Genomic DNA, 14,715 nt, shown 5'->3' on the forward strand with positions numbered 1-14,715 from the left:
TCTAAATGATTGGATTGTATGAATTGTATCTAGTCTTATTCAAATAAGGCTAAATGATTATTGAAATGCAAGAAGTACATTGAAATGGACAAGGTATAGAAATGCAATATTAAAATTAAATATAAAAATAAATAAAATGTTAATGGCTTCTGTAAGTCCTGATACCTAATGTATCAAATGAGAGGGCATAAAGCAAGACTGAAAAGTGGAAAGATAGACTAGACCGATGATGGTCTCCTGGGGAGAACACTTGGCCTTGTGCCAAAAGACTTAAAAAGAATCTTTTAATAAGAACCTCTAATACTAAAACTAAGCCACTTATGTGGTTTAAACTAAAGGTGTCCTCTCTATAGGTAAAGTTTAGGTCTAGTTTAATAAAGAAAAAAAAAATTAAAAAATAAAAAATGAAAATGAAAAGAAAATTAGAATACATAATGCTATATGACTTTGATATGATAATGGATGCATGATGAATTGCCTGACTTACTTTCATGGTTGTCTATATTGTTTACTAGGCTGCAAAGCTCACTGTTATAAATGTTGACAGGTCATCAGATACATGACAAGGGTAAAGGTGTTGCCACCCAACAACAGCCTTTAAAGTAGAAGATGGAAAACTTTTTTTTTTTTTTATTTTATTGCAACTGATGTTTGCTTAACTGGATTGTGAATATATATATTTCTTTTGATGCTGTATGTAATTAATTAGATATTGTTGAAAACTCAAATGTAAACATAACAAGACTTTGGACTGTATACATATGTTTATAAGTCAAAATGTCAAACAGATTATTTGTTTTCGTCCTTAGAAATTTTTAGTTTAGCATTGTTTTTAGTGGCTATAAACAGGTTGATACTGAGACGAACTGTCACGTGCCCTAGCTGGATGTCTGTAATATGGGCCCCAACAAACCTGTGAAAACTAGAGTCGTGACAATGTGTGCCGATGGAGTGAGTCGAGTGACAATGGGTAGTAGCGTTGTCCACATAGGGATCTATGTGGACCCAATATGTAGAAGATGTGGTTTGAAAAATGAAAACATCAGCCCACCTATTATTTCATTGCCCACACGCTAAAGCAGTTTGGTTTGGAAGCAGGTTGAGCTTTATGGTTCCTAAAAATCCCAATGTATCACTACCAGCAGCCCTCAGAGATTGGGAGAAGATAAAAATTCCCTTCAAAGGAGGTGGGAAGGAAATACCTCAGTCATTTGGCCTTTGTTTGTTGGGGATTATGGTTAGCCCGCATCACCATGACCCTTCAAAGATAAGGGCCCAAACCCAGAGGAAACGGTTGCAAGATCATTGAAAGCCCACAATGAATTCTGGAGTGCAACCCACATACTTGGTGATTTGATCCCTATGAGCTTTAGGGAGCCTCATACAAGTACAAATACTTCCTTGATTAGTTTAGTGGATAACTCTTGGGAGGTTCAGATCTGGTGCGACGGTGCTCGTCTGATTGACAATGATCAAGGGGGGGGCTCAGTTTCATTGCCATGAACAACCAGCAAGAAATCCTAGGAGCAGTCTTCTCTCCTCTGTTTGCAAAAGACAGCCCAGAAGCTGAAGCTCTTGCTCTTCTACATGCAACACAATGGGCGGTAGAGGAATGGCTCTCAAATATAACTTTCAGATCTGATTGTGCCACTCTAATCAATAGCATCAACTCTTCGATGGAGGAAGTCCCTAGGGAGGTTCAGAGCATTGTATTTGATTTTCTTTTTATATCCCAAGGAATCCCTTTCTGTTCATTTGTTTGTATTCCTAGAGAGATGAACCTCATTGCCCACTCTCTAGCCAAGAAGGCCCCTGTAACTTCAAGGCAGGACACTATGGTCACCATCCTCTCCTTGGCTGATTGATCTATGTAATCAGTTTGCCCCGGCCTTTGCCTTATAATGAAGACTGGTTTACCCAAAAAAAAGTTACTGAATTTTGTCACCTGGAATGTTCTAATCCAAGGACTAGAGTAAATCCAATGAATGCCTTTCAAATAAAATATTATAGATCAACCAAAGCAACAGTTGCTGAATTAGTAATAACTAACACCTCTTAATGAAGAGGTTGGAAGTTTAACTAATATCCGCTATCCTTGATCGTCTAAAGCACCAGGGCAAAAGCACAATTTCAGAGCAAGTTCTCGTGCTGCTGATCTGAGTACTATATATAATTTCGATATCTTTAATCTTTTATCGCATTCTTTATTCTTGTGTTCCGGATTGTTGGGTTTGTTTCCATTCTGTCTTCGCTTGTCTCCATTTAAGGTACATGAAGTGTTCTGCTTTTGATATAATGTTGTGCCCTCTTTGCTAGTTCTCTTCTTTCTTGTTCGCATTATGATTTAGCTACAAGATCCTCCTTGGTTTATCATGAAAAAGCAAAAGGAGATTATCCTTTTTTTTTTTTTGAGTTTTCTCTCCCTTTTTACAAAGAGGCTTTCACAGATACGAACCAATTTTCTACATAGAAACTGCTAGAAAGTATGGTTGTTAACCTCGATATGTTACTTTGAACTGGTATACCCTTTATCTCTGCCCTTTTCTTCTGTTTTTTCACCCTTTGTCCCAAGGGTCTTCAACATTCTCTTAGCAAGGCAGAGAATGACTCTCATACGCGATTTGAGTAAGAAATGGAGGATCCCCAGATTTGGCTTCCATTGATCTTGCATTTTGATCAGGCTTCATCACAGTGATGTTCTTTATGTTCTTAATTTAGGTGGCCAGAGAGTTGGGTTGGTACATATTCTGAAGGCATTGATGAAGGCCGCACCAATGATCTTGGAATTTGTCTTCTGAACTAAATAGTATGGATGCATCATTCTTCAGAAGTTTCGTTTTCAGACCCACCATTAGTCTCTCACCTTCCTTGTACTGCCTCTGAAGAAGAAAATGAAAGATATTCAAATGGGTATCCCTCAAATCCAGAATGTGTATTAACTCCTTCACATGTCTACATGCAACCTTCATTTAACATGTCAAAACTCTAAGAAATGATTATTATTCTTCCATGAAATGTAGGGATTCTAGCTACCTTCATCTCTAGAGGAATCGATATTATTCCCCAACATGTTCAATGCAGTGATCTGACTAGTTTGACATTCTTCTGGAGGTTCGATGGGCTATCCTATCTAAATTTTCCATCCATATTATCTACTACATCTGGACTATTTTCTTCAAGACAAGGTTCTTTTTCATGTCTGTGCTTCTTATCCTTCTCAGTTATCTTTCCTGGAATTTATCAATATATTTCTTCCAACCTGGCTTACTCTTTTCATGCGAGCTCATGTCAAGTATTTTATGACATAATAGGGTTTACAAAACATTAATCCAAAATTATGAAAGGAAAGCTATTACATAACCTGGTAACCAAAAATTTCAATATCATCAGGAAAACAATGATCCCTTGTCCATTTTGAGTAAAGATAACTCCCTTCAGTGCCATTGCATTAGATGAAACTGTGCTCCCTGGAAGAACATCTTGGGGAACAACTTACATGCCTTACCACATCTGAAAGCTTCCAACCTTTCACCTATGTTTTCTACTCCGAATGCTTGAGTATCTTGCTTTTAACTAAATAAAAGGGCAATCTTTTAGTTTTCTAAAACTATTTTCTCCTCATAATATGTTAATTCAAAACTTGGATTGGAACTGAGTCACTGAAGCCTCTTTTCTCCTGTTTTCTTTGGTGAAGTGGGTCAAGTACTCCTTGACCTCAACAATTCCTTTCACACCTCTAATTGTGCTGATGGCTCAATCCCATTTTTGTGTAGATTTTTGTGGGTATTAGCTGTTTCTCAATTACAGGACATGCCTTTTATATGTTATCCTTCACTGAACAGAAAGATTAGATTGATAGTTAGACACTGTTTATACCTACCTAACCTTGGCCATCTGTACAGGTTCATTCAATGGTGATCTTTTTAATGTCATCAGTATCAGCATTATCATTGACATCATTACACCACCATTTCTATATGTCATTATTAAATCTAGAAGAAGATTGCTAGGATTACATGAATGATGAAATTTTGTCTTTTCAGAGGACCCAAGTTAAATTCCCCCCCATTTTGCATAATGGTTAAAAGGGTTATGTGATTTTCTGGTAAATGTGTAGAAGCTTGGACTGGAGCTTATATCGTTCAACATTGCATGTGTAAAATCAAGAGGCTTGTCAAAGAAGCTGGATTTGAACTTTCAGAGAATCTGGTTCTTGGGGAAAAAATTGCCCACAAAATGATTGACAAGTGCCTCAATGGAGATGATATATGTCATAAGATAAATTAAACATATTATGCTGATCCATTTTGCTTTTTGGGTGAGGATTCCCAGCTCCCCCTGGTCATTCATCTTTTCTACCTTCTGAGTGGTCCATAAAAAGGTCATTACATTCTACAATTCCATCTCACATGCTGTTTTTTTTTTTTTTTTTAAATGTCTTTTCCTCAACATCCTTGGTAGCCATTCATGCCCTGAAAAGCAGAAAAACTAATTTTGAAAATCACTTCTGCTTATGTTGCCCTTAAATTGGACTTAATGCTTCTGATCAGAGTTTTTTTGGTCAGTTCCAACTGGTTTTAGTACTACTAGATCATCCTGAAACTTGACTGATGAACCAAGCTGGAGCCATACATATCGGTCTAGTCAATTTAGATCTGTTACTATGGTCTCTTATTGGTTCTATCTTCTTATTTTCACACAAAAAGAAAAAAGAGGGGAAAGAAAATGGAAACAAGAATTGGTAGCATTTTTATTGGGTGTCTTCATTTCTCAGGTTTCATTTGCTGTGATTGGTTTGGTTGGATTTGTCTGGTTTTTTAGACCTTAACCTTCTCTTTGTTCTTCCAAAAAAGACAGAACTCAAGAGAAAGGAGAATATATCCATTTTCTTTTGTAGGTTCTACAATTTACTAGGACCACTTTTACTGTTTGATTTTCATTATAGCATTGCAGGGGAGGTGCTTTTGGGTTCTCAGAAAAGCAAGAATGATCTGGGAGTTGGTTGCCCAGAGAGCTTCTTGGCAACTTCCCATGTCACCTTTACCCAAGAATAGGAATATTTGATCTTTAAAATTGAAGCAGAAGTACTATCAAAGAGGTATTGATCATTCCTTTTGTAGATTCTATAAACCCTACCTTCCCAAAGAATAGACATTCCCAACTCAATTTCTATTCCTTACATTTCCAAATTTCGTTTCAGTTGCTTGGCAGAAAGATGCTTCATATTTCTTGTCAATAAACTTTCAAAAGAAGAGAATTAAAAATAAGTAAATAAATAAGAGAACCCAAATTGATTAATTTAATACATTATAGTACACTTTACAGAATCACATTCCCTAGCTTCACTGTTAAATTTAAGTGTTGGATACTTAGAAATTGTTTAGTTTGATTTAGTTTCAAATTTGAGTTTCTAAGTGCGGGTGTTTTCCTTTCCATTTGATGTCATATATGTTGAAGGCAATACCCAATCTAAAGATACAGGTAATCAAACGAATCACCCAAATGAACAAAAATAAACCAATGATTTTTTGCAAATAAGTTGAAAACAATCACAAACCAAGTAACAACAAACCACCACAAGAATGAAAGAATATGCAAACAAAACATAAGAATTTTATGTGGTTCACTAACCCGAAATGTTTTAGATTAGCTACATCCACAAGGAGGGAATTCACTATTTTAATCTTCAAAGTAGTACAAAAGTTGAGAATAATACAGTGTAACCTCCACCGGTAATACCACCTGTCAGACCTCCTCAAAAATACCCTTTTACCTCAAGCTCTTGAAGAAAACCCTTCAATTCAAGTTCAAGCTTCAATAGAGTTGCAATAGAGAAGAATACAAGAGAAAAGAAACACCTTTCTTGCAAAACCACAAGAAAAAGAAGACCTCAAGAGCTCAATCTCGTTTTTGCTCAAAACCACTCTTGGAACTCACTGCATTCTCTTTTTCTCTCCCCATTCACCTCTCCCAAAGTCTTCTTAATGATATCAAATACCTAACCCGTGTTTAATACTAGACCCACCAAGTTTAAATTTGAACTCAAAAAATAAAGTGATTTTCATTACAAATCCAACAATATGCTCCCATAGAGAAACAACTAGAACTAGGTTTAGTCTTTGTACCATGGTAACTTAGAATTAGACAGTTACAGCTAATGTGAAGTTTACATTCACGATAAAACAAACATAGTTTTCACCATAAAGAAGAAGAACATAATACAATCTTCATTGTTTTTTTACCTGACTTACCCTGTTGAGAGATTATATATGTACATAATCTGTACCTAAAAAGTAAAAATGCCCTACTTCGGAAAGTAAAAGGAAAAGAAGAAAAAAAAAAACTGAAATGCGTTTCGACCGACAAATACCCAAGAACAGTACCTCATTTGAACTCTACAACCAGTCATTTTGAAGAGTTCAAAATCATAAACATCCTCCGGTGTCATCTTAAACAAGAAATGAAAGAAACTTATGATCTAAATAGACTGAAACTTTGAAATGAGTTCCTAAACATTTTACATGGTGAAAACTAATCTTCATTGCGACATATATGTTGATAGTTTAAGTCTCATTACAACAAAATTAAGGACATATGTTATAATCTAACTTAAATAACAATACCTTACAAGTAAAAGATCTCTTGGGTAGGTTTCAGATTGTGTGAAGGCAATTTAAAAAAATAGAGTCAAGTGGCTTTAGAAGAATAAGAATTTACAAGATCTTTCTAGAATCTTGAAAAAGAGATGAATGGGAAATGGCAACATATGAAAAAGTGCCCCTTCCTTCCCTTTGTCTTTTGTAAATTGGTGAATGTGTACATGTTGCAAGAAAGCTGAAGTGTACATCATATTATCTTCAAGATTGGTTTAGAGTAATAATGATCCTCACTGAATATTCCAATCCAACCGATTCTTCCACCCGTAGTTTGAATCGGCCGATCTGACTCGATTTAATTCGTCTAATTCATCCTTACAACTTTAAGAACCTAAGACCTCAGTTCTTGTGACTTCCCCCTCATTAGTAGGTCAACCCAAATATTCAAACTTGGGATATTCTCCATTTTTAAATGATTTTGAAGATCGAGATATTAATTTTCTAATAGATGAAGCTACGCCTCTAGTCCCAAAAAGATTCGAACTTTAATCTCCTAATTGGAGTTGTTGATTTTTTATCAATTGGGCTACCATCAGAATTACATAAATTTTTATTAATATCTTTTACCAATATTATGAATCAAATGGAAAACTTTGTTGATTCCTGTCAACTCAAGTCACGATGAATATAGTGTTGGGGTCGAAATTACCTTTTGTTATTGTGCAAGTATTTCCTACATGACTCTTGCATCACGATATGTTGCAATATCGACATCCAAAGACTTTAATTACAAAGATAGGAAAAGCCACAGCCATGAGGTCTCAAAAATGTCACATTTTTAGAAATCGCTTCAGTCCTGCAAATTAAATGCCCAAAGACTGTCATATGAAATTTCAGATCATCGGATCCAAAATTTCGATCTCGGTAGTTGAATGTCAATGGCTGGTATTAAAATCTCGATCGAAATTTCAACCCGACAGCCATAAATATTTCATATGTCAGTCATGTACATTTAATGCGCAGGACTGAAACAAAGTCTAAGATTTTCACAATTTGACAATCATGCAAGAAATACCCACACAATAACCAAAAAATAAAAAGACTAATTTGGATTATTAATTGTAGATAAATACTTATTAACAATCACAGCAGTCAAAGATGTCACAATAGTCAAAGATTATGTCAACCAAACTTCCTTTTCTCTTCCTCTTTACTATTGAATGGATCTTTGCTTTATGGGTTTTATGGGTTCCCTCCCCACCTACAAAGGCCAAGAGAAAGACATGTCAAAAGAGAATTAAAAATATGATATTTATTTTTATTTTCTTTTCCTTTCTTAATTTTTTGTTTTTTAAGGGTTTAGTGGATTTGAATTTGATAACCATTAATTTTATATTTTTATATTTTATATTTTTTTGGATAGAAATAACTATGGATTTATTCATAAGCAGATAGGGAGAGAGCATCAGAGAATTTCCCTGTAATAGCAGAGCAGATAAATGAAAGCCAAGAATTTTCCAGAGAGTATTAAACCATAGGCCCCTCTCTCATTTATTCTCCACCTCACAATCATAGTCTCCTTTGAACGTTAAGAAGCAAAAGGAAGAAGAATGCATTAGAGGGATTACAGTTTAAAACATTCCTTTTTATCTTTTAATCTCCATCTTAGCCTTAATCTCCTTTTAAGTACGAGGATAATTATGCTTTGTCGGGAAGAGAGAGAGACAAAGAGAGAGAACATAGAACTAGAACTGCACTGGAATTCATGACAGGGCTAATAACATTTCCACTAAACCGAGTAGTAGTTTAGAGTGCAAAACAAGGATTAACCTTTAAACCCTCAAACAAAAAACCAATCTTATTGGTTCATCACTCTACTATTTCCATATATACATTGCTATAAAACCAACTTCCAAGCCCTTAAAACGATAAGCTCATGTTTAAGCTACCTTTAATCTCGGTCTACGGATTTCCGGTCCGCCCAATGGTCGACAGTCGAACCGCCGGGTCACATAACGGCGCAACCGTTGGCATTCTCATCACTGAACATCTCGAAAGTATCCGACGGAGGGTGACGTGGTGGTGAATAATATTCTGCTGACGTGTACGTATAGGAATCTGGAGGTGGGCCCGCGTAGTAGGAACCGTGGCTCGCGCTAGGATACGCCGTATGGTAACTCATTGCGTATACGGGAGACGACGACACGTAGGTAGGGTAAGAGTAGGCTTGATGATGACGTGGAAGGCTGACATTCACCGAAACCGGGGTTGGGACCGAATGAACCGGGTTCGAAGCAGCAGCAGCAGATCCAGTGCTTGCCGGTGTAGCGCCGGCGTTTTCACTTCCGCCTTCGTTGTTGGCGAAAGTGACCTTTTTGTTCTTCTTTTTCTTCTTCTTACCTCCACCGCCACCGCCACCCCACCGCCACCGCTTCTTTTCTCCGTCGCTGCAGCTCCGGCATCATTGTCACTGTTAGAACGCTTCTGGATCTACAGCCGGGGAGTGACTGCCGGCGGGATGAATTTCGACCTTCTTTGCTTCCGATTTCGCCGCTTCTTTGTTATGACAGCAGCCGTTGTTCTTCGTTCCGCCGTCGATTTTCTCAGTGTCCGAGGCAGTCTTGGCATCACCGTTCTGCGGCGATTCGTTCTCACCCTCAACACCACCACCACCACCACCTTCGCTTTTCTTCTGGTCGTTGTTCTTCCCCTTTCCTTGTTTCTTATCCTTCTTCTCAGCTTTTTCAGGCCAGAGTTCCGCATGCTTCCCTGTTCTAACAAGCTTCCTGATAAGGGTTTCAGCATCGACGTTTCCAGTGACTATAACTTTGTTCATTGGAGAATCGATCGTCGTCTTGTAAACCCCTAAAGAAAGAAATAGTAAAAGCAGAGTATAACAACATCAAAAAATGCAGAGTTATTGGGTGATCCAAGCGAGAACATACAAAACCCAAATGGAAAAGCAACAAACTATAAAGCAGAAAACAAGGGTTTCGCCATTCGTACCGTCGATACTCTGAAGCACTTTCTTAACTTTTCTCTTGCAGCCTTCACAGTGAATGGATACTTTCAAAACCCATGTCTGGAATAAACAAGAAAACCGAAGTAGTAGTGCTTTAGAAACAGCAAAGAGATTGGTGAATATGTACAGAAGAAGAACAACAAGAAGTTACTCTGTTAATTACCTGGTATTTCAGAGGTTCCGGAGGTTCTTCACCTGGTTTTGTCGCCATGAGGAAGAGCGGAAAGGAGATGGGTTTTCGAGCTTCGAAGCTGGTGAGGGAACCTGGGAAAGAGGGAATGCCTCGAGTGTATAAAAGCGTCTAAAGAGGAGAAGGAAAGGAAATCAGAGAGATTTGGAGAATTTTATTCACTTCTATTTTATGTATAGAGCACATAGAGCAGCGGCTCTTTTAAAGAAAGCTTGCTGTAGTCTATATAGAAGCCTAGAAGAAAGAGAGATTTTAGAGGTGACTTTGAGAGAGAGTGAGAGAGAGAGAGAGAGAGAGTATAAAAGGAAAGATGGGTTCTTGTGGAATGGTGACGGATTGTGTGATGTGTGATTGTGAAGAAGTAAGAACCGACACACAGACAGAGAAACTGAAGAACTGAATACAATATTTTATACTTAAAAAGCATGAGACTCTAAAAAGACAAAAACAACCCCCGTAGCTTTCTCCTTTTTTCTTTTTTGGAAATGATTACTCTCACTTTTCAGTCTTTATTTGATTTATTGTCTATTAATGAGTGAGCTGTGCTCCTACCAAACCAAAAAAAAAAAAAAATAAGCTATGCTAACATGGATTAGGATGATATGATAATTTTGATTGCTGGATATATACATATGTATTTGTTAGAAATCTCATAATATTTTTTAACATTGATAGGAATTGGGATCCTCTATCCCCAATAACACTATTCTTATAATCTTTCATTATACATATTTAGGAAGAAGGTCTTTCTTTGAATACTAGTATGATAAATTTTCCTCTTAAATATATGGTAGAGAAATGTAAAAATGGAGATATCCTTCACCCTTAGCTATAGAAAGCAAAATAAAATGTATTCTATGATTAGACAAGGTTATAAATATTCCAATGCCATATTGAGACATCAATTTTAATTTAAGTTAGACTTTGAAAAAACCCCTTCATGTTTTAAGGTTTTGCAATTAGTTCTTGTAGGCTCTGGCATGGGAATATCTCTATATGTATGGTTGGTGGATTATAGCGTTCTCCACCCAACTATTGTGAATAGCCCAAGGCCCATGACTCATGAGCACCATTAGACTTTTATGTGAATCACTTCAAGGTGGGGGCGGAGGAGCTGGGATCTTCTAGCCTCGAGGGTGGAGGATTGTATCCGTTAATACATTTTTATTGTATTCATATTTAAGAAAGAATGATCCATTTCTAATCTATCAGGTTAGTGTTTAAAAGTAGATTTCCTCCTAAACGTGTAGTGAAATGGTGTAAATGAAGAACAATCCTCTATCCTCACAGATTAGAACATCTAGACTCAATGAAGAAAAGTGCAACTGAAATCCTTTTGATCATCGAGCATTTGAACTTTGAAACAATGCATAAATATATTCGGATACATGTTGGTGAAAGCTATCCATGTTAGGATGTATCCTTTCAATCTTCATCAAACATGCTACGACCCTATAATTGGGTTCTTAGAAAATAGATTCTATTGATAAATTCATTTCACAAAAGAAGATAAGAGTAGATGGATTTCATTCATTTTAGCCACCAACCTTAGAAGACTGCATTGCCTTTTTTTTCTTTCTTTTTTTTTTTTAGTTGATTTTATTTATAGTGAGGGTGAGAAATATTACGTACACTATCAAGCAAAGTCAAACCCTAATAAAAGTTATTGCCAACTAAACCAACCCTTTTTAGTCAACTAAAATTTAAACTCATCAAAACCAAATCTTTTCTCACTATAGAAACTAATACAACCCATTTAAAATTGAACCCAACCGATCAATTGAAACCCTTATATGGTAGATGATGCAATTATAGTGAACTGGTTAGGGTCTTGAAGGAGAATAAATATAGACAATGAGTAATGAATGAGTCAAAGAGGAGCTTTCTACAGTTGTTCATATTTATTCAATCCATCAACTCATTCACTTACTTAGCCTGACAGAGACACAGACCCATATTAAGTATGTATCTCAAATATAGGGAATCTAATCTTCAAAGGCAAGTGAGATCATTTACTCTTAACAACATAGGTGGGGGAAATCACTAATTTTGCTTGGATAAATGTGCACGATCGTCAAGTGAAATTTGAGACCGTCAAATCCAAAATCTCGATCAAAATTAAATTTCGACCATTGAATTTGAACGGTTGAGATCGAAATTTCGATCAAAATTTTAATCTAACGGTCCAAAATGCTTTGCTTAACTGTCATGCACATTAAATGGGCCAGAGTCAAGACCGAAGGAAAGTCCAGAAATCACTAACTTTAAAATCTAGTCACATTTAATATTTCAGCCACTATACATTTTGCTAATTATTTTGATTCTGACATTAGAATGAGAAAGAAAACTTTGTTAGGAATATGTAGCTAAAGCCTTCAATTTGCACCTTGGGAGTTGGGACCTAAAATTACTATTCAACTTTTTTTGGTAAGGTAAGAGAACAACAAAAGCTGCATTCTAAACAACTTGCTAAACCCAAAAAGATTTTGTCAACTGAGCATCACAAAGCTTGTATCTGTGCTCCTGTACAACTTGTAGCAAGATTAAGTTCATGGTATCAGAATATTATTGAGGTATTGATTGCAGTTTGATACATGGAGAAGTTTAAATATGATTTTTTTTAATGTAGAAAATATGACTTATAATTCCTAATGGAAAAGAGAAGTTTTCGTGAAGGAAAAGTAGAAAATGACCTCCATTTTGGATTATAAAAACTTTGCACTTTCAGGTATGAGTTTGGTATTACTCTCATTACAATTTGGTAACCCTTTACACACCATCTGATCCCTCAATCAACAAATTCTCAAAGCCCTTGACCATGAGTGAAGGAAACGTAACTCAATAATACTTATAAACTCTTTTTTCATTCCATGAAAGACTTCTTGAGAAATATAAAGAGTATCTCTAGTAAAGATTTTGACTTAACACAAAAGAATCTCTCATTTTTGAGATTCATCCATCTGCAAGAATTGATTTATCAATAAAGAATCACAAAGTCAACAAGGATAGGGAAAGTGTTAAGAGAAAGAATGTCAATCAAGTGAAGAAGTATGGGAAAGATTTTCCTCATGGTAGGTATGAGGAATCTCTCGGGATGGAGTTTTTTTTTTTTTTTTTTCCATACCAAATGTATGGGAAAAGATTCTCCAACCTTAGAGCAACTGTTTATTTATGCTGGAGATTATTGAATTTTTTTTTAATTTTTTAATTTTTTAATTTTTAAAATTTTTTTTTTTGGGTGGGGAGGGTAAGAAGGAGATTTGAATCTAATAACACTTTCAACTTACTGCCTCTACATTGGAGATTGCCATCACTATATCAGAAGCCAAAAGCATATCTATGCACCCTAAAATCATAAGTGAAGAACGCCTTCCAAATTAAAAATGTATCTACCAGCTTTTAATTGTAAATATCTTCCACATTCTTTGCTTAAAAATATCCACAATATGCCCAATTGCAATTTTCAAAAAAAATCATCTGTTGTGCACAACAGTGCACATATATGCCAAATAACAAGTTGAAACTTAAAATCTGATTTCAAAAATTTTAAATCAGACTTTAAGTTTCAACTTGTTATTTGACATATATGTGCCCGCAGAACAGTAAGCTGTGCACAACACAAGATGTTTTTCGCAATTTCCTACTCACTCACGTGGGGCTCTTTTGTCTGAAAGAGAACTGCCAAGATGCCAAGTGCAATATTTGGATCCATGGAAATTACATATTTTTTTTACAGGAATCCATTAATGAAGTGTGATGGACCTTCTCTCAAACAAAATAGGTTGAATTTTAAAATTGGGTCGACATCTTGCTCTAATCAGCAGATACAAAAGAGAGCAGAAATGGGTTTGTCTCTGTATTCCGAATCAGAACCATCATCACCACATTAATAATTAAGATACGTTAGGTAGGATCAAGATTAATTTAAAATTATTATGATCAGAATCAATCGATTTTGAATTTTTAGTAATTAGTAACTACCATTCAAACATCCAAGGAGGACAATTTTGGATAACTATCATTCATAAACACCCAATAACACAAGGACATGCTCATAGCTCATGTAAGCATAGTAGACCCAATTCAAGAAACATGGAAGGGTCAAGGGTGAGGTATCATCAGCTAAAACACAGCAATTCCTTTAATATATATACTAGTAAAACTCATAACTCAGAACAGAAACAAAGATGATAATTGTAAACAATAAAGGAAACAAATAATGACTAGCAAACAAGCTTGATTGTTACTCCACAACCAATAGAAACCCACATTAATGTCTCAAGCTTGGTAAGAAGACATACATGGATGGGGACCAAAAACTCTTTCTCCTTATCACTTGTCTTCTTTCCACTCTCTTTTCTAGTAGCAAGTTGTATCTCTCAAACCCTATGGGCATGATCCCCAAAACAAAGATCACAATCACTCCATGAAAGATTTTCAGTGCTGCACATTTTCAAAAAGAAAAAGAGAAACATTTTACTGGAGCATGTGTTCATACACAGACAAATAAGTCAAAAACTTGGAGCCTGCAGCCATGAAATATATATAGAACATTCTTAAAGATCCATTCCCACAGAAACTAACTAGTGAAAAGGACTCTGATCTAAGCTAAACTTGGGCACAAATGCACTTGGAAAAAGGAGTTCCAATATTTAGGGGTTTGTCTTCTTTCTATTAATAATCACAATAATGGAACCCTTATTTGTTAGAAAAGATTACCAGCTACAAATATAAGCTAGAATAACACCAAAGGTGACTTCAGCTCCACTTGCTCTTTTGTTTTATATATTGCAAGTTTGCAACTAACAAAGTTGGTATGAGAGAGGATGTCATCATAACATGAGAGTGGGGGAATTTGCATGTCATAAAAGTAATATATAAAATAGTTTCATTCATATGGAATCCAC

General features: G+C 35.9%; 1 protein-coding gene across 1 annotated transcript; it reads right to left on the reverse strand.

Moving 5' to 3' along the window:
- Positions 1-8,338: 8,338 nt before the first annotated feature.
- Positions 8,339-10,168, reverse strand: LOC149019737 (heavy metal-associated isoprenylated plant protein 35-like). Its single transcript, XM_089151092.1, has 3 exons — positions 9,782-10,168; positions 9,603-9,678; positions 8,339-9,461 (listed from the first exon to the last, which is right to left on the reverse strand). The coding sequence occupies exons 1-3, from the start codon at positions 9,827-9,829 to the stop codon at positions 9,070-9,072; spliced, it is 516 nt and encodes a 171-aa protein (XP_089007218.1). The 5' UTR covers positions 9,830-10,168; the 3' UTR covers positions 8,339-9,069.
- Positions 10,169-14,715: the final 4,547 nt, after the last annotated feature.

Source organism: Hakea prostrata, chromosome 4 (genome assembly GCF_041222555.1).
Source record: "Hakea prostrata isolate BN-2017 chromosome 4, UWA_Hpros_2, whole genome shotgun sequence".
NCBI classification, from domain to species: Eukaryota; Viridiplantae; Streptophyta; class Magnoliopsida; order Proteales; family Proteaceae; genus Hakea; species Hakea prostrata.